The sequence below is a fragment of the Mustelus asterias genome, chromosome 17 (genome assembly GCF_964213995.1).
Source record: "Mustelus asterias chromosome 17, sMusAst1.hap1.1, whole genome shotgun sequence".
Lineage (NCBI taxonomy): Eukaryota > Metazoa > Chordata > Chondrichthyes > Carcharhiniformes > Triakidae > Mustelus > Mustelus asterias.
The window spans coordinates 57,499,518-57,524,727 of NC_135817.1; the positions used below are offsets into that span (position 1 = coordinate 57,499,518).

A 25,210-nucleotide genomic window follows, 5' to 3' on the forward strand; every position below is an offset into this window, starting at 1 on the left:
GAAGTTACTGTGAAATTCCCCTTGATGTGAACTCCTACTTGACTTTAAAGAGAGCTTTTGAGCCCCTATCCTTTCTGTCACCAAGATTACCTATATCCATCTCTGTAATTATCCATCTCCACCCTTACCTCAGGTTATCTGTTGCTAAAGTTCTCATCTTGTACCCTCCATAATCTTGATCTCATTGAAAACACTGCTTGCATGAACCCTGACTCGCATCAACCCTGTGCTAGTTGGCTCCCAGTCCAGTCTCGATTTTAATATTATCATCCTTTATTTTCAGATCCCTCCATGGCTTCAGCCCATGTGATATCCCTGTAATCAAGATTTTGGTCTTAATATCTTTTTCTGTAGTTCAGTGTCAAATTTATTTGATAACACTCCTGTGAAGCACCTTGGAATTGTCTGTTATGGTAAAAGTGTTATATAAATGCAAGCTTTTGTTTGGATCTCTTTAATATTACAGTCAGTTGTTAACTAGTGTTTTCCTTTTCACCCATCGCTGCAACATTTTACTAGTGTGAGCTACATCTGCACTTGCTTTGAGTTAGTTGTGTGGTACGTTTTGACGGCAACTTTCTATAAACTATTGGCTCCTGGGAATGAAATGAAAGAACATTTTCCCAAATCATTATTGACCTGAAACCAATACCTTTTTGAGTTGCTGAATCCATTCATTTCATTGATTCAATCGAGATTAAACTGACAGTGTTATAGCCTAAAACAGTGTAGTGGTTGAAGAACTGCAAATTGAGGAGGTGCAATTTTAGTTGAGGAGGAAACAACGCTACTAATGTCAGGTGATAACATCTCGAGTTCCTTTAAAGTTTGTCCTTTTGAATAAGATTGTGCACTGAGCTAAATTACTGTTGACCTTTCCAGAACGAGTGAGTCTGCACCTTCTCTTGATGCAGAATGGTGTAAATCTAGTCCACGTATAAAATTAATCTTGGATGAGTAAATTGGATTGGGGATGATTTAACTTTCAAATCCAGCTCTAAACAACAAGGTCTTTTCCCATTTGTTGTTGGAACCCAATCCTAAGATTTGTTTTGGACTGACCCAAGTCCTTAGGAAAACTATATAATATATAATGACCTTGTAGACAGGGATGCCTTTGGTAAAGTCAGCTTGAAGCTTAAAATATCAAAATAACCCATTTGTATTTTTGTTTTTTATATATAGAAGTGATATATTTTGTGACTTCAAGATTAGAATTAAATAAGAGTTCATTTTTTTTTTAAAAAGTTTGTCCTCTTGGTGTTTCTTAATTAATTCCTTTATCAAATGACAGCTCCCTCACTTCTCAATGCTGTTCTTAAATTGTCCACTAGGAATTGCTCATGAAGGACCCACCTATTGTTGCTTGCCATCTTATTGATAACTGTGCCACTCGTGAGCCAGGCACTGGGAAGTATAAGGGAATGCTGTGGATGTTTTTGCCCTGTGACACTTGCCTTCCCAACAAACTGTTCGAGTTTATGAGGAACTATAAATGTGAGCCTACATCCTATGTCTATGGATTCGGGCATTTAACTTCCATTAATTTAATTAGAGTGAGAATTTTTTTGCCCCTTTTTGAAGTTTAGTCCTGAAGCCGTGATTCATTTTTGGACATGATTCAAAGGGCATTGGCAGCTCCTCAGAGTTCTGTTCTATTTGTAATGTGAACAAGGCAGTATTTGTTTCCCTTCTGTAGTTGCTTAAAGATGGTGATAGATCTCCTTCTGATCTACTATCATCCATGTGGGGATATTGCTCCCATCATGGGGTTGGGTAGAGAATTCCAGGCTCCCGATCTGGTGAATAACAGGCCAAGATGTGGGGTGGGATTTTACAACCTCTCTCACGTCCTAAACTGTAAAGTCCCGCCCGGAGTCTTCAGACGTTTCCATGGTCCGCCTCTCGCCTGCTCCGATTCCCATGGCAGGCAGGGTGGTAAAATTCCGGTTGTGGTGTTTTACTTGGAGGTGATGAGTTGGAGGTGAGTTGCACCCTGTAAGTTATCCTTATTGCAGCCAAAGTATACAAGTCATAGAGGGGTGTATAACCAGTGGAAGGGGCACAAATTGAACAATCTGCTCTTTCCTGGATGGCATCAAACTTTTGTAGTGTTGTGATTACATTCATCCTGGTAAGTATTCCACTTCGCTCCTGATTTGAGCCTTCTAGATGGTGGAAAGGCTTTAACAGTCAGCAAGTGAGTCACTCATCAGAGTACCCAACCTGTGTCCTGTTCTTGCAGCTGCATAGTTGATGTGGCTAGTCCAGTCAATCAATGAGGAGCGGTTGAGGATCTGGGTCTATACTCGATGGAGTTTAGAAGGATTAGGGGGGATCTAATTAAAACTTATAGATTACTGAGGTCTAGATAGAGTGGACATGGGTAGGATGTTTCCACTAGTGGGAGAGACTAGAACCAGAGGGCACAACCTCAGAGTGAAGGGACACTCCTTTAAAACTGAGATGAGGAGGAATTTCTTCAGCCAGAGGGTGTTGAATCTGTGGAACTCATTGCACAGAGGGCTATGGAGGCCAGGTCATTGACTGTCTTTAAGAGATAGATAGGTTCTTGATCAATAAAGGGATCAAGGGCTATGGGGAGAAGGCAGGAGGATGGGGATGAGAATCATATCAGCCATGATGATTGAATGGCAGAGCAGACTCAATGGGCCAAATGGCCTAATTCTTTTTCTATATTTTATGGTCAAGGGGGGGCAGGGTGGCTGGTTGGGTTTTCTCTTTTTGAGATGGCCATTACTCATCATTTATGCAGTGTAACTATTACCTGGTGCTTATCATCCCAAGTCTGGATATCCATTTCCTGTCTTGAGCTTCATTACCTGAGGTATTGAGAATGTAGCTGATCACCAGTGTTGTCCGCAAACGGTCCCACTCTTGATCCTGTGGTAGAGGGAAATTTGCCAATGAAACAGAAAATGATTAAACTGAGAAGGCTTCCTTGAGGGTCTCCCGCGATAGTTGTTCTCTGACTTCCACATCTACCTTCCTTTTGTGTCAGGATCGATTCTGATCATCGGAGGACTTTTCCTCCAATTGACCCCAATTTAATTTTGGAAAGCCTAGATAATGAATGCTTCCTTAATGCTGAAGGCAGCTTTACCCCTGGCTTTCTACTCTTGTGTCTGTGTCTACATCAAAGCTGTGGCGAAGTATAGAGCTGAGGAGCTTTGTTGGAGTTCTAATGAACATTTTTGAGCAGCTATTGTTTGATAGCCTATTCATGGCTCCTATCACTTTATTGCCAATTGGAGCAGGCTGAGAGGACAGAAATTGACTGGGATAAATTTATATCTGGATAGGACTGCCTGGCAATTTTCCACTTGTCTGTCTGGTTGATGACAGTGTCCATACTGGAACAGTTCAGCGTGGCGAGTAATTAACTCTGATGCACCGGTCTTCAACACTACCAGCAGGATATTGTCAGTGTCTGCCACTTTGTGAACTAAACCAAATTCTCCTGAAGGTAGACAGATGGTGGGGAGATCAGGCTGAGTAGGATCATCCACTCAGCACTTTTGGCTGAAGATGCTTGCAAATATTTTAACCCTGCCCAAGAGGACACTCTTTAAATAAACATAAATAGTGAGTATTGGCAAAAGGTGAGCTTTCAACCAAATGTCTGTGCCATCTGTAAGTGCCTTTTTCCGCCTCATTAACATCACTTGTCTGCCCCACCTCAACTGTTTTGCTGCTAAAATCCTCATAGAATTCCTACAGTGCAGGAGGAGGCCATTTGGCCCATCAAGTTCGCACCAACTCTTCACAGAGCACCTTACCCAGGCCCTATCCCCATAACCCCATGGATTTACCCTGTTAATCCCCTGATCGACACATCTTGGGACACTAAAGGACAATTTATCATGGCTAATCCATGCCTTTTTTACTTCTAGATTTGATCCACTCATGGCTGGTTTCTTACATTTTACTGTCTGTAACCTTGAGGCCATTTTAAGCTTTGCCACCCATGTTCTTTCTCGCACCAGTCCTGTAAATGTGTCACCAGCTTTTTGTCAGCTGCCAAGGCCCTAAGCTCTGGAATTCTCTCCCCAAATCTCTCAACATCACTTTCTTCCTTCAAGACACTGCTTAAACCCTGTCTTTTTTGACCAAGTGTTTGGTTATGTGCCTGGAGTGGCACGGTGGCACAGTGGTTAGCGCTGCTGCCTCACAGCGCCAGGTTCGATTCCCGGCTTGGTTCATTGTCTGTGTGGAATTTGCACGTCCTCCTCGTGTCTGCGTGGGTTTCTTCCACGTACTCTGGTTTCCTCCCATAGTCCGAAAAACGTGCTGGCTGCCATGCTAAATTCTTCCTCAGTGTACCCAAACAGGTGCCAGAGTGTGGCAACTAGGGGATTTTCACAGTAACTTCATTGCAGTGTTAATGTAAGCCTACTTGTGAGTAATAAATAAACTTTAAGCTTTTTTTTCCAATATCTTAAATGGCTCTGTTTTTGTGTTTTGTTCTATCATGCCTCAAATGTTTTATGGATGTTTTATTACATTGAAGAGGCTAAATAAAATTATTATTTGACTCGAAGTCAAGTCTGATCCTATTTCATTTAACTGTGGTTTGGGTATGGGAGGTTTCAAGTTGTTAAACATGTATAGATGGACATTTCGCAGTTCTGATCACCACAGTATAGGAAGGATGTGAATGCTCCCAGAGTGGGTACAGAGAAAATGTACGAGGGTGTTGCCAGAAGTGGAAAAGTTTGACTATGAGGAAGGATTGGATAGATTAGCGCTATTTTCTTTGAAATAGAAAAGACCAAGGGGTGATTTAAGTGAGAGGTCGGCACAGAGTGGATAGGGGGGACCTATTTCCCTTGGCATGCAGGTTATTAACTGATGGGAATAGATTTAAAGTAACTCGTAGAAAGATTAGAGGAGAATTGTGATTTTGTTTTTTCCCTCCAGAAGGTAGTGTTGGGCCTGGAACTCCTTGCCTGAAAGGGTGGTACAGGCTGAAATCCTAATCTCATTTAAAATAAAACACTTTGGTGTTCACTTGAAGTATCATAACCTACAGGGGTGCAGGCCAAGAGGTCAAAAGCGCTTTTTTGGGCCAATCAGCCGTCAGTGCTGCAAGTTTCTATAATTCTAGGATTCAAATAATTGGGCCAGAATTTCCCAGTCACACCAGTTGCTGCAAGCGGTGGGGGACCAAAAAATTTAAAAAGCAGCCATTGACTTTGGGTGAGAATTTCCAGTAATGCTATTGCTGGGATTGGAAAATCCCGACCATGGGTACAGATTGGTTAAATCCAGGGGAGCAGAAGCACTGAAGCTGTGGTCTTCTTGGTATGCTTCACCTTGTTTTCCAATATGTTTCCACAGTATCAAAACAGAAAATGCTGAAAACGCTTGGTAGGTCTGGCATTTTCTGTTTTTATTTCAGATTCCAGCATCCACAGTTGTTGTTTAATACTTCCATGGTATTTGGTCCTGATGTCCTATGTACAAAGCATATATTACACATTATACATGATCTCCATTACACATCCTGTTTAATGGAACTTGAAACCCATCACTTACTGCCCTCATTAGAATATGGCCATTCAAATACAAATAACCTCCATACTATTTCATCTCTGAATTAGTAGCAATTTACTTATCAACAACCAGTCAACAGATCAGTTCATGCCTAGATCCCAACAAGCGGAACTAGACAAGAGAGGAACAACTCTCCTCGGGATTTTACTGTCATCTTATTTTGCATGTTGATGGGACTTGTACAAAGAACATTTAATCAAATGCACAGAGATTATGAATGGCACATTACTAAGTATGCTCAGAAAATGATGCTGCCTCTTTCTAATGGGTGCTTGTTTTTTTCCCAGGTCGCTAAACTTCTGCAGAAGGATGGAGAAACTGAGCTTCAAATGAGAATTGAAATTGGAAACATGAAGCAGGAGTTAGCAATGATCAGTATGATGGATGAATTTGCTCGGTACGCACGGCTGGAGCGCAAGATCAACAAAATGACCGATAAACTGAAAACTCACGGTACGGACAAGCTTGTTTCTGTTTTAGTAAGACTGCAGCAGGCAAAAGCAAAAAACTGACAATCACTCAGTTTCTTTTTCTTTTGAGTTATGGGGAATCAAAAAGATGTGCCCCCTCCCCTGTTTTTCTGAAATCATTAACTCCCTCAGAGGTGCAGCTCTTTGGTGCTCTGTTAAAATGCTCATTTATTCATCTGAGAACTATAAAGTTTGATGCCAGATGACTATGGAAGATATCTTATGGAATCGAATCCATTTTCTTTTCCACTGTACACATTTGCCAACTTTCAGGAAGTCTCTGTACATCATGATCAGGAACATTTCCAACAGTACCCATTTCTCCCAGTCGCCCCCAATCCAGCTTCAATAATAACCTATCCTATTGCCCTTGCTGAGATCAATTAACTCGGGTAGGATCACATCCCTGTTTTTGTCTTGCAATTTTGCTATCTAGCTATTCATTTTCTTTACCTTTACAAAAACAAAATGAGTTTTTCTGAGCAAAAGCAAACTACTGCGGATGCTGCAAATCTGAAATAAAAATAGAAAATGTTTGAAATTCTCAACAGGTCTGTCAATATCAGTGTAGAGAAAAATGGAGTTTGGGTTTTTTTTTCGAAAGTCCGTTATACTTTCCACTGTGACCCATTCCAGAAGGCAGCATAATATCCTGCCTAAAAAGCTTGAGGAACAGCAGCTCTCCAATTGTTTCCAGTTCTGTGGTAGGTGAAGAGTACGTTCTCCAAGATTTAATAATCTCTGCCAGGGAGGAGGAAAAACCAGGTTGGTTATTTGTTGCAGATCACCATAGCCAGTGACTTCTTATACCTGAACCTTTAATGAAACCAGACCCATGCTTGATTGATATTTACGGACACTTCAGTGACCAGTTTTCTTTCCCCTTTTGCTCCGGTGTTTTCTTGTCCTTGCTACTCTCATTGATTATCTTGTGTTGTTGTTTGAGTTTTTCTAATTAACAGAAATTCAGAAACTCATCGCAGCATTGAACCTTGCAGCACCAAAGGATGCATTTGTCCCAAATGTACTTTTAAAGAGCTATCTAATTAATTCCACCCTTTTACCATAGCCCTGCAATTTTTTCCTTTTCTCGTATTCATCCAATTCCATCCAGAAGGTTACTATTGAGTCTGCTCCCACCAGCCTTTCAAGCAGTGCACCTCATTCAAAGGAAATCCCAACTATGAGGGAGTAGCTGATTCTGATTAAGCAGCTGAGGCAATAAAATTTAATGCTACAAAGGAGAATGCCTTTTTCCATGAACAGGAACTCCATGACCTTCATTTTTTCTTTGTTCTTGTAAAATGATGGCTTCTGGCTTGCACTAATTAGAACCTCGCTAGCATGAAATAAAATTTATCTTCTGTCTATTGCCTGATGAGCTGTACTGAGTAGTGTGCCTTCTTTTTACAGTCAAAACAAGGACAGCACAGTTAGCGAAGATCAAGTGGGTGGTGAATATTGTATTTTATATTGTTCAGGTAAGTGCATTTCTCAAAAAAAATACATGTGGAATTTTGGATATTTTTAACATCACATCACTATCGGTCGGATCTTGCTGTATAGAAAATAGTTGCCCCAAGTTGCTGCACTTCAAAGTAACTATTGGAGATATTTCTGGAGATATATAAATTTGAGTTTGTGAAATTTTTGCTCACTTAAGGAATGCTATTGAGAGATTAACCTTTATTTGTTATCATGTCATCATTGAGCTCTCCTATATGCAGAGTTCTATATGTATCCTTATCTTAGCAATGTACTTTAATGCCAAATGTTACTAAAAGTCTGGCTGTACCAATATGATACTTGCTTCTTACATTAGCCATCACACTTTCTTTGAGAATGTCAGGATGTACAGCTTTGGTTTGCAATCTGGAATCTAGACTTCAGTCATGCAGACTGCCCAACCTCATTGTACAAAGGATAGAAACTTCTGGCGAAGAGAGAATATCTTCACGTCATTCAGATTCAGACTATAGCCCAGCAAAAAGGGGCCTAGATTAATATTGCAAGATATTGAAATAGAAGGATTGAATCAATCTTTGGCTTATTCACAGAAGCCAAAGAAGGAAATTGGTGCAATCCTTAGGGCAAGACAGTGGGGAAATGGGAGGAAATTCCTAGTTGTGCTCAGAAGCTGAAATGAGAATAAAGGTAAAATTGGAGTTGGAAGGTAATGCAACAGTTGTAATATCTTCTAACTCAGTAAATAAAGGAATCCAGATTATTCCCTTTTGCAGATGGGAAATTGGAGGACAAACATTGATGTGTTGAAAGCCTTGCGCATTGCATACACTTTTGGCAAGGATCCCATTAATACCCCACCCCCTTAAATTCAGTAGCACCACCATTGTCACAAAGCAGCATAATCTGTGATTTAGAATCACAGGCGACCCAGCATTATTTCATGGCTGATTGGCTGTAGGTAAAGCTACACGATAGTTTGCTGAGAGAAGTCTTTGATGCTGACTATTGAAAAATGCTTGAGTTTGAGGAGGAAGCATGCAAATTATATTATTCTTTGCTGAAATCCCCATTGTGTAAATCATGGAATCATACTCGTATATGATTCATACTCGTGTGTCTGCACTGACACGCGAGAAACACCTGACCTCCCGTCTAATCCCATTTATCAGCACTTGGCCCTTGTTATGTCATAGAGAATCATAGTGATGCTTCAGTCCTGAGACAGGAAGGTGAAAAACATGGTAGTCAGCCCCCCGGCTTATCCTAAAGTTCCTGGGAAACTTCAAATTAATCTCACAGGAAACCTGAGCGAAAAATGACCTGAGTGTTTTCCCAGACTTCCAACAAGCAGAAGAGCTACAAACAACCCTGGATCCAAGCAGCATTGTCACGCTACAATAAAACCAAGCAACGAATAGGGCGGATTCTGAGTGCAGGAATTATGGGTCCTGTAGCAACCATTATTTAAATGATTGTATTCTTTTGTTTCAGGCAGTTTTAATGATTTCCCTGATACTGAAGTATTATTCAGAGCCTGTTGCTGTGCTCCCACGAAAATGGATGGCGCCTTTGGAGCGGATGGTAGCTTTCCCAACTGGAGTAGAAGGTGCAGTATGATTAAGAAGAGTTCCATTTAAATTGTCCATTTTTTAAAAAAAACTTTCGGTTAGGTTTGTGTCTTTTATTTATTTTATTTTCTTTTTCTCTCTCTCCCATAACTAACTCTTCCATATTGTTCCATTCCATCCTTGGCATCTCACCGAAATGACTTTTCCAAATATCAGTGCAAATTATTGAAGGTTCGCAACCTTGGTAGGGACAACTGAGCTTGTCATTATTCTTTCTTGTTGTGCACTCCATATCTGGTAAATAAGAGCTCTTTGGTTTGAAGACTTGTAATCATCGGGATAAGCTTTATACATATGGAACACCTGACTGACTAAATCAAAATCCATTGCAATAAGGTCAGTAGAAATTCAGCAACAAGTTTAACTCCAACAGTCAAATTCTGGTGGTGACCAACAGAGAAGTGGGGTGAATGTGAAATTTGTAGGAACATTGGAGCAGGAGTAGACCATTCAGCTCCTTTAGCCAGCTCTGCCATTTAACTAAATCATGACTGATCTTCTACCTCAATGCCATCTTTCCACAGTATACCCGTATCCTTTGGTGTCATTGGTATCTAGAAATCTGTCGATCTCTGCTTTGAGCAGATTCAATGACTGAGTCGCCATTGCCTTCTGGGATAGAGAATTCCAAAGATTCACCATCCTCTGACTAAAGAAATTCCTCCTCATCTCGGTCTTAAAGGCCATGCCTCTTATTCTGATGCTCTGTTCCCTGATTCTAGATCCCCTAATTAGGGGAATCATCCTTCCTGCACCTACCCTGTCAAGCCCTGTAAGAATTTTATATGCTTCAATGAGATTACTTCGCATTCTTCTAAACACTGGCAAACACAGGCCCAGTCTTCTTGATCTTTCTTCCGAGGACAACCCCACTAATCCCGGGATTAGTCTGGTGAACCTACGTTGCGCACTTTCTATAGCCAGTATATCCATTCATGGGTAAGGAGACCAGAATTGTACACACTACTCCAAATGCTGTCTCACCAATTCACTACACAATTGCAGTAGTACTCCTGTACTCAGATCACCTTGCAGTAAATACCATTTTCCTTCCCACTTGTTAGCTTTCATCTGACTTATGACCAAGAACACTTTGAACATCAACACTTTCCAATTTCTCCCCACTTACGAAATACTCTGCATTTGCTTTTCCTACCAACATGGATAACTTCAAATTTTCCGCATCATATTTCATCTGCCATGTTCTTACCCACTAAACTAGTGTGTCCAACTCTCCTTGAAAACTCTGCATCCTCCACACAATGGTCACATCTTCAAATTGTTGATGTAGATTGTGGGACACCAGCATTGATCCTTGCAGTATCCCACTAGTCACAGCTTTGCAACCTGAGAATGATCTGTTTATCCCAACTCAGTTATCTGTGCATTAGCAGTGATGTAATGGTATTGTCATTGGACTAGCAATCCAGAAACCCAGAATAATGCTTAAGGAATTCAAAATTAAACCATTGCCAATTGTCGTTAAGACCCATCTGGGTGTTTAATGGCCTTTGGGGAGGGAAACCTGTGCTAATTAGTCTACACGTAGATTGAAGTCCCCCATGATTCCTGTACTACCCATGTTGCAAGCACCTCTAATTTCCTGATTTTAAACAATGCCCTACATTTCCACTGTTATTTAGTGGCCTACAAACAACTCCTACCAAAGTTTCCTGCCCCTTGCTGTTTCTTAGCTTCACCCAAACTGATTCTACATCTTGATCTCTGGTCTAAGATTCCCTCTCCATAATGCACTATCATTTATTAATGGTGAGATCCTACCGCCTTTTCCTTTTTGCCCATCCTTCCTACGTGTCGAATACCCTTGAAATTTCAGTTCCCAGCCCTGGTTGCATATCTCCAGAATGACAATTAAATCGCGCCTATTTTCATTGATTAGTGCTGTCCATTCATCTGTCTTGTTGCAAATGCTGTGTGCATTCCAGTGGAGTGCCTTTAGTTTTCTTATTTTTACAATTTGTAGCCTTATCTGCTGGTGCACTCTTATGTTTGTCTGTGTTGTCCCTTCCTGACACACTTTGAGAACCATTTCCCTCATTGCTATCCTGTTCTCTTATCTACTCCCCTCTCTTTAGTCTTATCATATCTCCCCTCATCCCACTGTTGAATTTAAATTTCTCTCCACTGCCCTGGTTATAGACTCGCCGGAACACTGATCCCAGCACAGATTGAAGACGGTCCGAACAGTGCAACTCCCACTTTCCTCAACGCTACCAGTGCACCAGGAACCACAATGTGTTTCTCCCACACCAATTTCAACTGTCTAATCTTATTTTCCCTATGCCAATCTGCTTGTCACTCAAGTAATATTCCAGAGATTATTACCTTTGAGGTTCAGATTTTTATTTTAGTCCCTAGCTGCTCATACTGTCTAAGCAGATCCTCCTCCTTAGCCCTACCTATGTTGTTGGTACCAATGTGGGCCATGACCACTAGATCCTTCCCTTCCTGGTGCAAGTTCCTCTCTAGCCCAGACCCAATGCCCTTAACCTTGGCACTGGGAAGGCAACACAGGGCTCACTGCTGACTGCAGAGAACAGCATTTATTCCCTTGACTATACTGTCTTCTATCACGACCACATTCCGCTTTGCTCTCCCCTCTTGAATAGTATCCTTCACCATGGTCAGTTAACTCATCCACCTTCTTCTCATCCACACAGGTAGCAAGCCCCTTTTGCTTGTTGGCAAAGTCAGGGATTGTGCCTTCCAATCACTACATGCTGGTTCTCCTTGACCTGCCTGATTCAGTCACACGCTCCTGTACCTGACTATAAATTCTGTATAACCTGAGGGGAGTGACAGCCTTCTGGAACAAAGTGTCCAGGCAACTCCCCTCCCCCCATTCCTTTAATTGAGGGGAGATCTAATAGAGGTGTACAAGATTATGAAGGGGATAGATAGGGTGAACGGTGGGAAGCTTTTTCCCAGATCAGAAGTGACGTTCACGAGGGGTCACGGGCTCAAGGTGAGAGGGGCGAAGTATAACTCAGATATTAGAGGGATGTTTTTTACACAGAGGTTGGTGGGGGCCTGGAATGCGCTGCCAAGTAGGGTGGTGGAGGCAGGCACGCTGACATCGTTTAAGACTTACCTGGATAGTCACATGAGCAGCCTGGGAATGGAGGGATACAAACGATTGGTCTGGTTGGACCAAGGAGCGGCACAGGCTTGGAGGGCCGAAGGGCCTGTTTCCTGTGCTGTACTGTTCTTTGAGCAAAAATCCAGAATATCTAACTTTCCCATCTATCTGTGTTTCTCCATTATTTAACCCTGTCCTGTCGCTTTATGCCTTCCATGTTTCCAGCAGCACAGAAACTATTCTGTGAGTATTTGATCCTTTGTGTACATACAAGAACCTTCAGAGTCATCTGAGTAAATATATAATCAACTCATGTTGGAGCAGTTGATTGACTAGCTTGCATGTTGCTGAGAATCAGTATGTCATGTATTTCTTTATTGAGGTAGGAGGGAAAGATGAACAAGAAGATTTGAGTTTTCACAGCTAACTTTATGTTGTATGGATGCTTTCCCACTGGTTTACAGATTGCAGCACAGATCCTGCTTCGTGTTTCAGTGACCACGAATGTAAACCGGCGCAGGCTTTGTTATAAATGCACAGGACTCTGTATTAAGATGCACATCTAACTTGCTTTGTTTTTCTTTACAGGTGGAGTTGGAATTACCTGCTGGCTCCTGGTCTGCAATAAAGTCGTGGCTGTAGCATTGCAACCGTTTGGCTGAAATGCGACCCTGGGAATTCCATCAACCTGTATTTGATTTATTACTTGGAATCGGGGATTCAGTTTTTTTTTTAATGGTTTTCTTTGTGATTTCTAAATTGCTTGCAAAGCCATTTTGTAAAGAAATTGTTTTTAAACTGCATCAATTTAAATGGAGATGGTGAAGAGGAGCCCAGTTATTAAATATTGTGAAGTATGTAGTTTTGGAGACCAGTGGTCATGGAATTGGAAGATTTTAGTTGTTCTGAAATTAGAAGGAGGTCTTTAAGGATAGTTGTGAATGACAATCTCTGTCAACTTTTTTTTGTGTGCCTGAGAGAGCACGAATCGTAAGTTGTGATGCCAAACTGCATTTAGTAATGGTCTGTATGAGCCAGTTCAGGAACTGCTGTCGAGGAGTTGCATTATATTCATTTGATCATTGGTTCACATCTCGTAGCAATTTGTTTCAAATGGTGACTCTCTATTGTAAATACAAAACACAATGCCCAATGTTGGCAGGAGACTAAGTAATTCAAATAAGAGCTTGAACAGAACTTGAATGGTATATTAAGCACGCATCATTAGCAAAGCTTAAACCTTGTCATTAGCTATCTTGGTCGTTAAAAACAATGAGGTGCCAAAACTTGTCTCAGGAGTGGAGAAGTTTGGTGCGTTTCGCATCCTGAAAGTTGTCACGTGCTCCAGGTGGAAATTTGAGAGGATATTGGGTGAGAATCTGATGAAGCAAAAGGGAGTTGGGAATAGATTTCATGGTAAAAATAGCCCACTGAAAATCACTATCTTAGTATAAGCATGAAAGCAGCTCATTAGGTGTTCTTGAAATCCTATCTCGAGGTGAAATGTTATGTCTGACAGAGGAAAGTGGATAATTGAAGGGAAATATCCAAACTACAGGAAGCCTAGCAGTGAGCGGCTGCACATAGCAAATCTTATGCAAATGTCACTTGACTAGATGTTTTTGAAAACCTAAAACAATTGGGCGGCACAGTGGTTATCACTGCTACCTCACAGCGCCAGGGACCCGGGTTTTGATTCCGGCCTTGGGTGACTGTCCATGTGGAGTTTGCATGTTCTCCCCGTGTCTGTGTGGGTTTCCTCTAGGTGCTCCGGTTTCCTCCCACTGTCCAAAAATATTCAGGTTAGGCTGGCCACGCTAAAATTGCCCTTTTAGTGTCTTAAGATGTGGGTGGATTAGTGGGGTAATGGGGATAAAGTCTGGATGGAATACTCCATCGGAGAGTCGGTGCAGACCTGATGGGCCGAATGGGCTGCTTCTGCACTGTAGGGTTTCTATGAATAACAGAGAAACTGATAAGTGAGGGATCTTTCAGCAAGAGTTTTCACTTTAAGAACAATGTAGGTAACCTTGCAAGAAAATTATTGATTCAACTGAGTTAATTTTGGGTTCCTTTGTTTAAAAAAAATCTTTGCTCCAACTGGCAGTTGCCAATGGGCAGATGTGTTATTTTTCAGAAAATTGAGAGTGGGGGTTTCCTATCTACTACAGGCAGATTAGTGGCAACCGTAGAGAGTTGCAAAGCTGTAGTTCAGTAGAGGGGGGAGAAAAGTCAGTGCGTTTTGCTGTCCCAGTCTGAGGGAATTTGGACACTTCTTGCTCCTTAATACTGTTGTTATTTTGTTGCTAAGTGCCGTGTGGTCAGAGGCTCAGGAATGACTTTTTGCTTTCATTACTCACTTCAGTTGAACTGAATCCCAGGTCTCCATTTGCTCTTCCCCAGAATAACTTATATCGAGATCATGCACCAATTACAAATAGCACAGAGAAAAGTGATTACACCTATGCATGGAAGGGCAAAGTGCCATAGATGGAACTAGTACTGCTGTGGCAGTCTCTAGATGATGAAATGGTCATTTTGTGTAGCCTTAGTTGCAGTTGTTCGCAAGATGCCAGTAGGGTATGAGATTTAAGAAATCTGGAGTTCACACAATGATATTTTCTATTGGGCGTGACTTGTCTTTTGACACCATCTACATCCCCTGGTTTCATAGTCATATGTCATAGCTCCGAAAGCTAATGATATTTGCTACAAATAAACCTGTTGGACTTTAACCTGGTGTTGTTAAAACTCTTACTGTGTTCATAGTCATTTGGCATAGGAGGAGATCATGTGGCCCATTAAGTGCATGTTGGCTCTTCCTAGAGCACTCCAGTTAGTCCCAATCCCCAGTCCCTGTTGCCTGCAAGTTTATTTGTCTCAAGTAACTGTCCAATTTTCTTTTGAATTAATCATCTCCGCTTCTACCACCCTCTTGGCAGCAAGTTCCAGGCCATTACCACTGTTTTTTAAAAATAAGTTCTTCTGCACATTTTCCCTGAATCTCTTGCCTGATACCATAAATCTATACCTGGTACTATCAACTAATGGGAATAGTTTTTCGTTATTTTAAATATCAAGTTTTTTTTTGTTCTTGAAGCTACTACTAACCTGAGAATAAACAAGGTCTAAAGGATATGTTGATGTAAATGTTTGTTAGTTTTTAACATTCTCCTAGCATGTAAGAAGCAGTCCCTGAATTGATTTCTAATTGCCTTCATTTTTCTAACATGAAAATACCTTGCCTGTTCTGAATAATAATGCTTGTTTCAATGTTTGAGTGTTGTTTGGAGTTGAACACAGTGCCCATTAATGTATTTTTTTCTTTCAGTCTACACCAGTATTTGTTAACATTGCAATTGTTTGGAAAAAAAAGAGACTGTTTATGTATTGTTGCTCAGCTGGCACGTGCCATTATTTTGTATTCTCTTGCCAGAGCCATTTTCTCCCCTCTTGAAGTCAACTTCACAATGAGGTACATTTCCCATAGGCAGTAGGTTGCCTTAGGTACCTGACCCAGTTGCCCATTCTCTATCTATGATCTTCACAGTACAGTGGCTGCAAGAGAATGTCCTTTAGTGTATGTTGCCTCAACGTGTTTTGTTCTACAGAAGTGATTAAGTGTAGGACTTCTCTTTCAGTGGTACAGCGCATTGGAGCTGCAGTATGTAATGCCTCAAATAAGGACACCAGTTTAATCCCCCTCCCAATCTACTGCAGTCTTGATCTTGCTAAGGTTCACAAGGCAAAATTGAAAGGAAGGATACTTTTCCATACCTTCCCCAGCAATACTTGTTATGTGCGAGTCATTGAGTAGTAAGGTCAGAAGAACATCATTTATGTAAAACAAATTAAGTTTTATAACTTAACGGCATGGTAGCACAGTGGTTAGCACTGCTGCTTCACATTGCCAGGGACCTGGGTTCGATTCCCGGCTTAGGTCACTGTCTGTGTGGAGTTTACACATTCTCCCCGGTGCTCCGGTTTCCTCCCACATTCTGAAAGACGTGCTGGTTAGGTGCATTGACCCAAACAGGCGCCGGACTGTGGCGACAAGAGGAATTTCACAGTAACTTCATTGCAGTGTTAATGTAAGCCTTACTTGTGACTAATAAATAAAATAAACTTAGTTGGGGGACAAAATGGTTATATGAAGATGACTGCACCATACACTTAGCAGAGGTAATGAAAGCAAATCTATCACAGCCTTTTGCATTAATAGTTGTATTGTACCTAATTAGTTGTAATACCTGTTAATAAACATTGGTTGCTGCTTAATTATGTGGGGGTTTTTGAATTTTTTATAATGTCTACAGTGAGCATACAGCAGTGACATTGGTTTTCTTATTGATCTATAACTCAAAGGAGAAATTTAAAACAATTTGGGTAACTATGTCCCACCTGGCACCACATAATTAGTTTTTAAAATCTCAATTTTGTTCAGCAGGTATCTTCTCAGATGGAATTGTGTAGCAATGGTCTTTGCAAATAAGAAGTTTTCATTGAATTAGTATGCTGTGAGAACTAAACATGAAGATTGATGCTTGAATTGCGGAAGTAGCCACTCTATTCCCATTCATCATACTGTCCCCCTATTTAATGCAGTTCCCATCGTACATGGGTGAATTCTGCACAAGACCTTCTGTATCACTCCCCATACCTTGCAAGGTGTTTCTTGCACTTATCAATCTATAGTTGTGCTTCAAATATAGTATTCCTTTGCAGTTATCTAGCTGCAATCACAATTTGAGATGAGGTGGCCTTGAACTGTCATGATGCTCAGGTATATATAAATTCAGCAAGAGATGAAAGCAACAGCAATGGAGATGTGGGTTACTGTTTCCATGAGCTCAGTGGACTAGTATCCAACAGATCGAGCCTCATTCCTTTTCAGGTGGGTTAAAGGCTTCAGGTTGGGAAACTGAACAACTGCTTTGTCTCCTTTCTGTTCTAGGTTACCCTTTCCTTGACGTGAGGAATTGGCAAATGTTTTCACAAGCTGTCATTGCTCTGATCATTCTGCCTACCAAAACATAGTGGCAAGGATGTGAAGTAGACAATGGATGCTGATGAAGTCTTTATTTGACACTTTGTTTTTGATAATTTAGAGCCATCATTATATTGTGCGTAATTACTGAATACAGACTATTGTGATTGACAGAGGCTAAAGTTTTGGACCATAAGACCTAGGAGCAGAAGTAGACGATTTGGCACACTGAGTCTGTCCTCCCATTCAATGAGATCATATCTGATCTGATGATCCTCAACTCCACTTTCCTGTCTTATCCCCATAACCTTCGATTTCCTTGCTGATTAAAAATCTATCTCCGCATTGAACATGCTTAACGACCCAGCCTCTACAGCCCTCAGCAGTAAAGGTTTCCACAGACTCACTAGCTTCTGAGAGAAGTAATTCCTCCTCATCTTTGCCTTGAATGGGTGACCCCTTATTCTGAGATTATGCCCTCTGATCCTCGACCCTCCTATAAGGGAAAAACAACCTCTCACCACCTACCCTGTCAAGCCCCCTGAGAATCCTATACGTCTTTATAAGGTCACCTCTGAGTACAGGCTCAACCTCATAAGAAAAAAGGGGGTCAACCTTGTGAACCTTTTCTGGACTGCTTCCAATGCCAGTACATCTTTTCTTAAATAATGGAACCAAAACTTTGCCATATTTCAGGTGTGATGTAACTAGTATAGTTTTAACCTTGTAATGTATTAACAAGACTTCTCTATTTTTATACTCCATTCCTTTTGAAATAAAGGCCAACATTCCATTTGCCCTACCCTATTACCTGCTGAAATTGCATACTCAGTTATTGTGATATATGCATGAGGACCTCCCTCCCCCGCAATCCATTTGTGCTGCAGCTTTCTGCAGCCTTTCTCCATTTAAATAACATTCAACTCCTTTATTCTTCCGTAGTTAGCACGGTGGTTAGCACTGCTGCCTCACAGTGCCATGGTCTCTGGTTCAATTCTGGCCTTGGGTGACTGACTGTGAAGTTGCACGTTCTCCATGTCTGTGTGGGTTTCCTTCGGTTTTCTCCCATAGTCCAGAGATGTGTAGGTTAGATGGAATAGCCGTGACAAATGCGTGGGGTTACAGGGATAGGGTGGGAGGGTGCACCTGAGTAAGATGCTCTTTTGGAGTGTTAGTGCAGATTGAATGGGCTGAATGGCCTCCTGCACTGTTGGGTTTTATGGTTCGACCAAAGTGCATATCTTAATATTTTTTTGCATTGTATTTCATCTGCCAAGATTTTACCCACTCAAACTGCGTATATCCCTCTGTGGACTCTGTTACCCCCATCTATTTTTTATCATTGGCATACTTTGCACAAGTACATTCACTTCCCTCGGCAGTCTGGTAAACCTTCTCTACACTCCCTCGAGATCAAGGACATCCTTCCTCAGATAAGGAGACCAAAACTGCGCGCACGATTCCAGGTGTGGCTTCACCAAGGCCCCGTCTCTTTGCATCAAGTCATCCCTACTCCTGTACTCAAATCCTCTTGCCATGAAGGCCAAAGAAAAAGATGTTTACCCAGATGATATGAGATCTCGGGCAATTGACAATCAATATGTATATCCAAATTATGATGGCAGTTGTGTCCTCCATTTTTTTTATTGAGGTCAACTAGACCAACAGTAATGAAAAAAGTCCCAGAAATTTTGAGTGAAACATGTTTCCTGGTCCTCAGCTATAACCAAGTTGGTGAGTTTATTTTACATTAGCTGTCAGCAGCAATGAGGACATGCATCCGAATCCTGTGGTACAAAAGCAGATAAAGACTTTGATCACATCAATGTCAGCATGCTGTGAAAAAGCACCACTAATCCATTACAGAATTCTCCCATCATTTCTATTACTTTCCATGTTCAATTTATAATTTTAGCTTTTGTGAAACACACAGTTTTGAGTTTCTTCTTGTGCTCATCCCCTCCCCTTGCAATATTTGACGAGACTTCCTGCCTTAAGTGCAGATATATACAAAATATTACAAAACAAGTAGAATCATAGAATCACTTCAGTGCAGAAAGAGGCCATTCGGCCCATCAAGTCTGCACCGATAACAATCCCTGTAACTCCACATATTTACCTTGCTAATCCCTCCAACCTGGGACACTAAGGGTCAGTTCAGCATAGCTAGTTCACCTAACCCACACATCTTTGGACTATAGGAGGAAATCCACGCAGACACGGGGAGAACGTGCAAACTCCACATAGACAGTGACCCAAGCCAGGTCGAACCCAGGTCCCTGGAGCTGTGAGGCAGCAGTGCTAACCACTGTGCTACCATAGCCAAGGATGGGTATTGTTCCCTCCTCTGCCAATTTCTCCTCACATTCTACCTGCCCCCCCCCCCCCCCCCCCCCCAATTCTATTTAGTTTGTATGTGTATTCATTATTACTGCACTTACACATTTGCCAGGTCTGAAACAATAACTTCATACATTGATACATGGTCCTGCACATATGCTGTTGTTCTCTCTTTCCACCACCACCCCCCCCCCCCCGCCCCCCCTCCCTTTTGCTGTAATGAGGAGATACCAGCTTTTGGTTTGCTTTAAGTGCAAGAACATGCGTAACTAGGTTGAGTGGGATATTCATAGCAAAAAGAGGGGAAGGCTACCATTAGAGAACACAGACCACAATTATGTTGAATGACTGTGCCTCTACACTAGCACAATAGGGCATTGTATTGTTTGTATTTAAATTCCAATGTTGCAATTCCTTGGCATTTTTGTTGCTACCCACCATTCTCCAGTGACCTGCTTAAATGCTCTTTTAATTCTATTAAATTAAAAAACACCACTAAGTTTCCCCCCCCCCCCCAAAAAAAAATTCTACTCCCATTTTTGCTTGTGTTCCTTGCTGTATAGAAGCTCCTGCTGGGATTTATAATGAAGAAAAATTGGGAATTAAACATGGGGGAATGGTCATGGACTATCGTACACAAAACAAGATTTCCAGATAGATATGTAAGTGGAAGGGCCATCTGACCCTTCCACTTACAAAAGCTGGAGCCCCGATTTTTGAGGAATGAGTGTGAGATAATCCTTCCCCTTAAGTCTCAACTGCCCCTCCCCTCCCCCTCCATCCTTGTAAAAACTTGTGTTGAGACATCAATGCTGAAAAGATTAGCAGAAAAATTTGATATAAATCATAGAGTAACAAAGCCACAGACGGAAGTGACTAAAATTCTAAGTAGTTGTCACTTGTTTCCAGAATCTAGAATGACGTGACATGTTGCATGCAAATGATGCTCTAAACTAGTGAAGTAACTCAACAATTGAACTGTCTGTCTTTTGTTCTTTTATCCCTGCTCCACTATTCCAGCATAACTTTATTGTTTCCTTTAATATATTGGAGCTATTTCCTCATGCACAACAGTAACTTGCACAAGACGACTTGCATCACTCGTTGATTTTAAAATATCTTTATTTTGCCTCCCAAGCCTGGTGGCATGTGGGGTTGACAAAGCACATGCTTGTCTGTTTCTGTAGCTTGTTCTTCCTGGGAGAGATTGCTAGCCTATCACCAAAGGCTGTAGTTTGAGAGGTGCCGTTCCTCATCAAAACTGGCTGACCAGGAGACACTCCTGCTCTGAAGCCCTGCCAGAGGCACATTTTACAGGTTCATACTCAACTGTTTGACCATGTGATAAATGCACCTTCTGTGGCCATCCAGTCCTGGAATGCAACTCGAACACAAAGCTTCTAGTTCTATTGGGGACACAAGACCAGCTTAAACTGCTGCCCTAATTTAGAGGGGAAAATAGTTTAAAACTCACCACTTACCTACCTACACACCTACTTAATGCTCCAGGCTTCTGCTCTCGGGTATCACTGTCCACAGCTTCCTCTCTTGGACCCATTTTGTAAAAGGCAAAAACGATATCTCCTCCCTCACTGCGCTGAATTTCCTCACTTACCAAATTTCCAGATTTAAGCATTCAGTCGCCAGCTGCACCTCCAGGAAACGTATTTTGCATGTGTGCTGAACTCCCTGTACTTGATGAGTCAGCCACTGTTGGCAAATGAACCAACGTCTTAACTAGTTGCCTAATTAACCACCCTGCCGTGCCTCTAGGCAGGGACTTTATTGATCACTAAGACTGAAAGAGCAATTTATTTACAGAGCTTACCTCAGCACTGTGGCTACACGAGTAGAATGGAAGCTGAATATTGCACCTAGATCAGGATTTCGAGTTTGTGAACAGTAGTAGGGCCTCGAAGCCTGATGAATTGTTGGGAGGCTGATTGTCATAGGAAGCTGAATGGACAGCAGTAACTTAATCCTCCAAATACTAGTAAGGGAAAGCCTTTGACTATTTTCTGATAGTTGCCTTACATGCCTATCCCTGACCAATTATCTGCCCATCTGGCAAAAGAGAGGCTCTTCCATTTGCAGATGGCAACAACTGGACTGCTGCAATATGATTTTAGCCAAGTGAGGGAGTAGCAACATCCCATATCCTTAGGCAGAATTTAAAGTGCATTCTAAAAACATCCCTTGCTGATGAGAATTGAAGCTGATGAATTGGTCGGAGGCTTCTGAGGAATGGGCAGCCCTGACTGTGGCTTAGGCTCCCATGACTCTCGTGGAGTCTACCCATTAGATGAGCATAATATTGGTGGAATTGCAGAGCCAAGTCCCAATACTGTTTTAATCAGGAACGCCATGAAGAGCGCTTTGAGTTGGCTCCCAGGGTATCTACACACAGGGAGAACATCACATGGGAACATGATCAATTCATATGGTATCAAAACTGGGTGATAATCTTCAACTTTTTTGGCTGGAATTGTTCCAAGATTCACTCCCTGACCATTAAACCCCTAGCCCCAAATTACCCCCCTACGCACTCTCTCGCACTCTCTCTCACTTTCACATTCACATTAGCAGTGTGAAGGAATCCTCTATTCAAATAGGTGGATGTAGCTGTGACAATACTGCAGAAGCTCAACAACACCCAGGAAGGATCATTCTCCTTGGACTGAACTCTGTGTCTACTGTTTCTGGACTGTGGTTGCAGGATAGACCATCTTTAGAATGTACTATAACAATTCGCCACCCTTATTTCCAAAGCACCCCCCATGCCCTTAACTCCTGCCATCAAGACTCTACCACCATGGACAATAGAAGCAAAATTGTAGAAAGGTCACCAACAAAGTTTGCACATCTTCAATAGAGTAAAACATTAAGAGGAAGGGCCAGAGATAAGTCTTTGGAGGACTCTGTGGAAAGGATATAAAAGCTAAAGGTGCAGATATGTTCAGATGGGTAGGAATGGAAAGGTGCAAAAGCAGCCTGAAAGATCAACAATATTAATGCTGCGGTTAACTTATTGATAAAACACTGATCACAATCTGACAGGATATCATTCTTAGTCACAGCCATTTTAGTGCTTTGAATCTGTGATCACTTAACAGATTTGGATAGGAAGAGTTAAGTATACACTCTGGAGTTGTTTTAGGACCTTAGAAAGGAAAGGCTGGACTCATACCTTGAGAAGACATCTAGATTGTGGTTGTGTTTCTAAGAGGAAGGGTTGATGATGGTAGTTTTGAAGTCAATAGCCTGAAGAGGGGAACCATGACAATAGAATTTGCACGACGGCTAGGGAGAGGTGTTGCATACAGAAGCTGCACAGGCAGACAATCGAGAGGTGAGTCTCATTAACTAGATCAGCATTTAGATGGCGGAGAAAAGGGAGAGCAACAAATAGGGGAATGAAAAGACAAAGTTGTTCTTTATATTCAGAAGGGGACCGGGGAGAGGTTAGGGAAGGGGAGGTTGAATTGTTTGAGGCAACTATACCAATGAACAAAAGTAGGGATGTCATTCTACAAACTGTGCAGAGCATTAGTGAGAGCACTTATGGAGGGACAGACTTGCAAGGGAGACAGTTCAGAGTAGATTCATTGGGCTGGTTCCTGAGATGATGCAGTTGACTTATGAGAAGTGGTTGAACAGATTAGGCCTCAAACAGTTGGAGTTTAGATGAATGAGAGGTGCTCTTATTGAAAAATATAAGATTCTTAGGGAGCTTGACAAGATAGGTGCCAAGTGGATGTTTCCTCTCGCAGGGGAATCTAGAACTAGGAGGAACATTTTAAAAAGGGGGAGGGGGGGTGGAAGGTGGCAAAGGACGAGAGAGATGAGACAAGGAGGAATTTCTTCTCGGGCTAGTTTTTTTTTGGAATTCTCTTCCCCAGAGCACAGTGGAGGCTGGGTCATTGAATATATTTATTGTAAGGTGTTGGACGTTGTTCAGTAGGTCTTATTAAGATAGTCTTAGGTAGTTTAATAAGAAGTATTTACTAGATATTATATACATTGATACAGTAAAGTTCCAAGCTAGCTTGTTTCTGCAAATGGCTCCAAAACTTCACTGAACCCGAGGTGTGAGTCATGTATTCTCTTACATCGCCATGTGGGGGCAATACTGTACTCAATCCAACATTAACACTTTCATGTTGCAGATCCTACAACATTCCCACAAAGTCTTTATCCAATGTATGTACAAGTTATCCCAGTTTATTGCATGTATTCATATCATTGCCTCAGTGTCGAGTAGGTGATCCATCTTGGCATCCTGCAGAAGCCCCTAACATCATGGATGTCAATCTTCAGTTAATTAAATTCACTCCACGTGATATCAAGCAATGGCTGGAGGCAGTGGATACTGCAAAGGCTAAGGGCCCTGACAATATTCGGGCAATCATGCTGAAGACTTGTGCTCCAGAACTCACTGCGCCCCTCGCCAAGCTGCTTCAGTACCTCTACAGTACTGGCATCTGTAAAACAATAAGAAAAATTGTCCAGGTATGTCCTATATACAAACAACAGGACAAATCAACCTGGCTAATTATTGCCCCAGCAGTCTACTCTCGATCATCAGTAAAGTGATGGAAGGGGTCATCGACAGTGCTATCAAGCGGCACCTGCTCAGCAATAACCTGCTCACAGACCCTCAGTTTGGGTTCTGCCAGGGTCGTTCAGCTCCTGGCCTCATCACAGCCTTGGCTTAAACATGGACAAAAGAGCTTAACTCCAGAGGTGAGGTGAGAATGACTGCCCTTGACATTGAAACATAGAACATAGAAAAATTACAGCACAAAACAGGCCCTTCGGCCCCACAAGTTGTGCCGAACATATCCCTACCACAGAAGGCCACAGTTGACTGAGTGTGGCGTCAATGAGCCCTTTCAAAATTGGGAATGGTAATCGGGGGAACTCTCCGCTAGTAGGAGACATAACTGGGACAGAGGAAGACGATTGTTGTTGTTTGAGGTCAGTCATCTCAGCTCCAGGACATCACTGCAGGAGTTCCTCATGGTAGTGTCCGAGGCCCTACCATCTGCAGCTGCCTCATCAATGACCTTCTCTCCATCATAAGATCAGAAATGGGGTTGTTTGCTGGTGACTGCATAAAGTTCAGCAACATTCATGATTTCTCAGTTACTGAAGTAGTCCATGTCCAAATGCAACAAGGTCTGGCCAATATCCAGCCTTGAGCTGGATATTGTAACATTCTTGCCACACAAGTGTCAGGCAATGATAATCTCCAACAAGAGAAAATCTACCAATTTCCCTTTGACCTTCAATAGCATTACCATTGCTTAATACCCCATTATCAACATCCTCGGGGTACCACTGACCAAAAACTGAATTGGACCAGCCATATAAATACTGTGACTACAAGAGCAGGTCAGAGGCTGGGAATCTTGCAGCGAGTAATTCACCTCCTGACTGCCCAAAACCTGTCCACAAGGCACAAGTCAGGATTGATGAAATACTCTCCAGTTTATTTATTCATTTGTGGGACATGGGCGTCGCTGGCTGGTCAGCATTTATTGCCCATCCCTAGTTGCCCTTGGAGGGCAGTTGAGAGTCATCTACATTGCTGTGGCTCTGGAGTCACATGTAGGCCAGACCAGGTAAGGATGGCAGATTT

The 25,210-nt window shown here is 42.0% G+C and overlaps 1 protein-coding gene across 1 annotated transcript in view; it reads left to right on the forward strand.

Annotated features, from left to right (window-relative positions):
* The window catches only part of get1 (guided entry of tail-anchored proteins factor 1), a 42,047-nt gene extending 25,528 nt beyond the window's left edge, over positions 1 to 16,519 (forward strand). Inside the window, exons 2-5 of the mRNA XM_078232754.1 lie at positions 5,865 to 6,030; positions 7,461 to 7,528; positions 9,006 to 9,120; positions 12,831 to 16,519. Coding sequence (XP_078088880.1) covers positions 5,865 to 6,030; positions 7,461 to 7,528; positions 9,006 to 9,120; positions 12,831 to 12,904 — 423 coding nt within the window. The 3' untranslated portion in view covers positions 12,905 to 16,519. The remainder of the gene's footprint in view (positions 1 to 5,864; positions 6,031 to 7,460; positions 7,529 to 9,005; positions 9,121 to 12,830) is intronic.
* Positions 16,520 to 25,210: the final 8,691 nt, after the last annotated feature.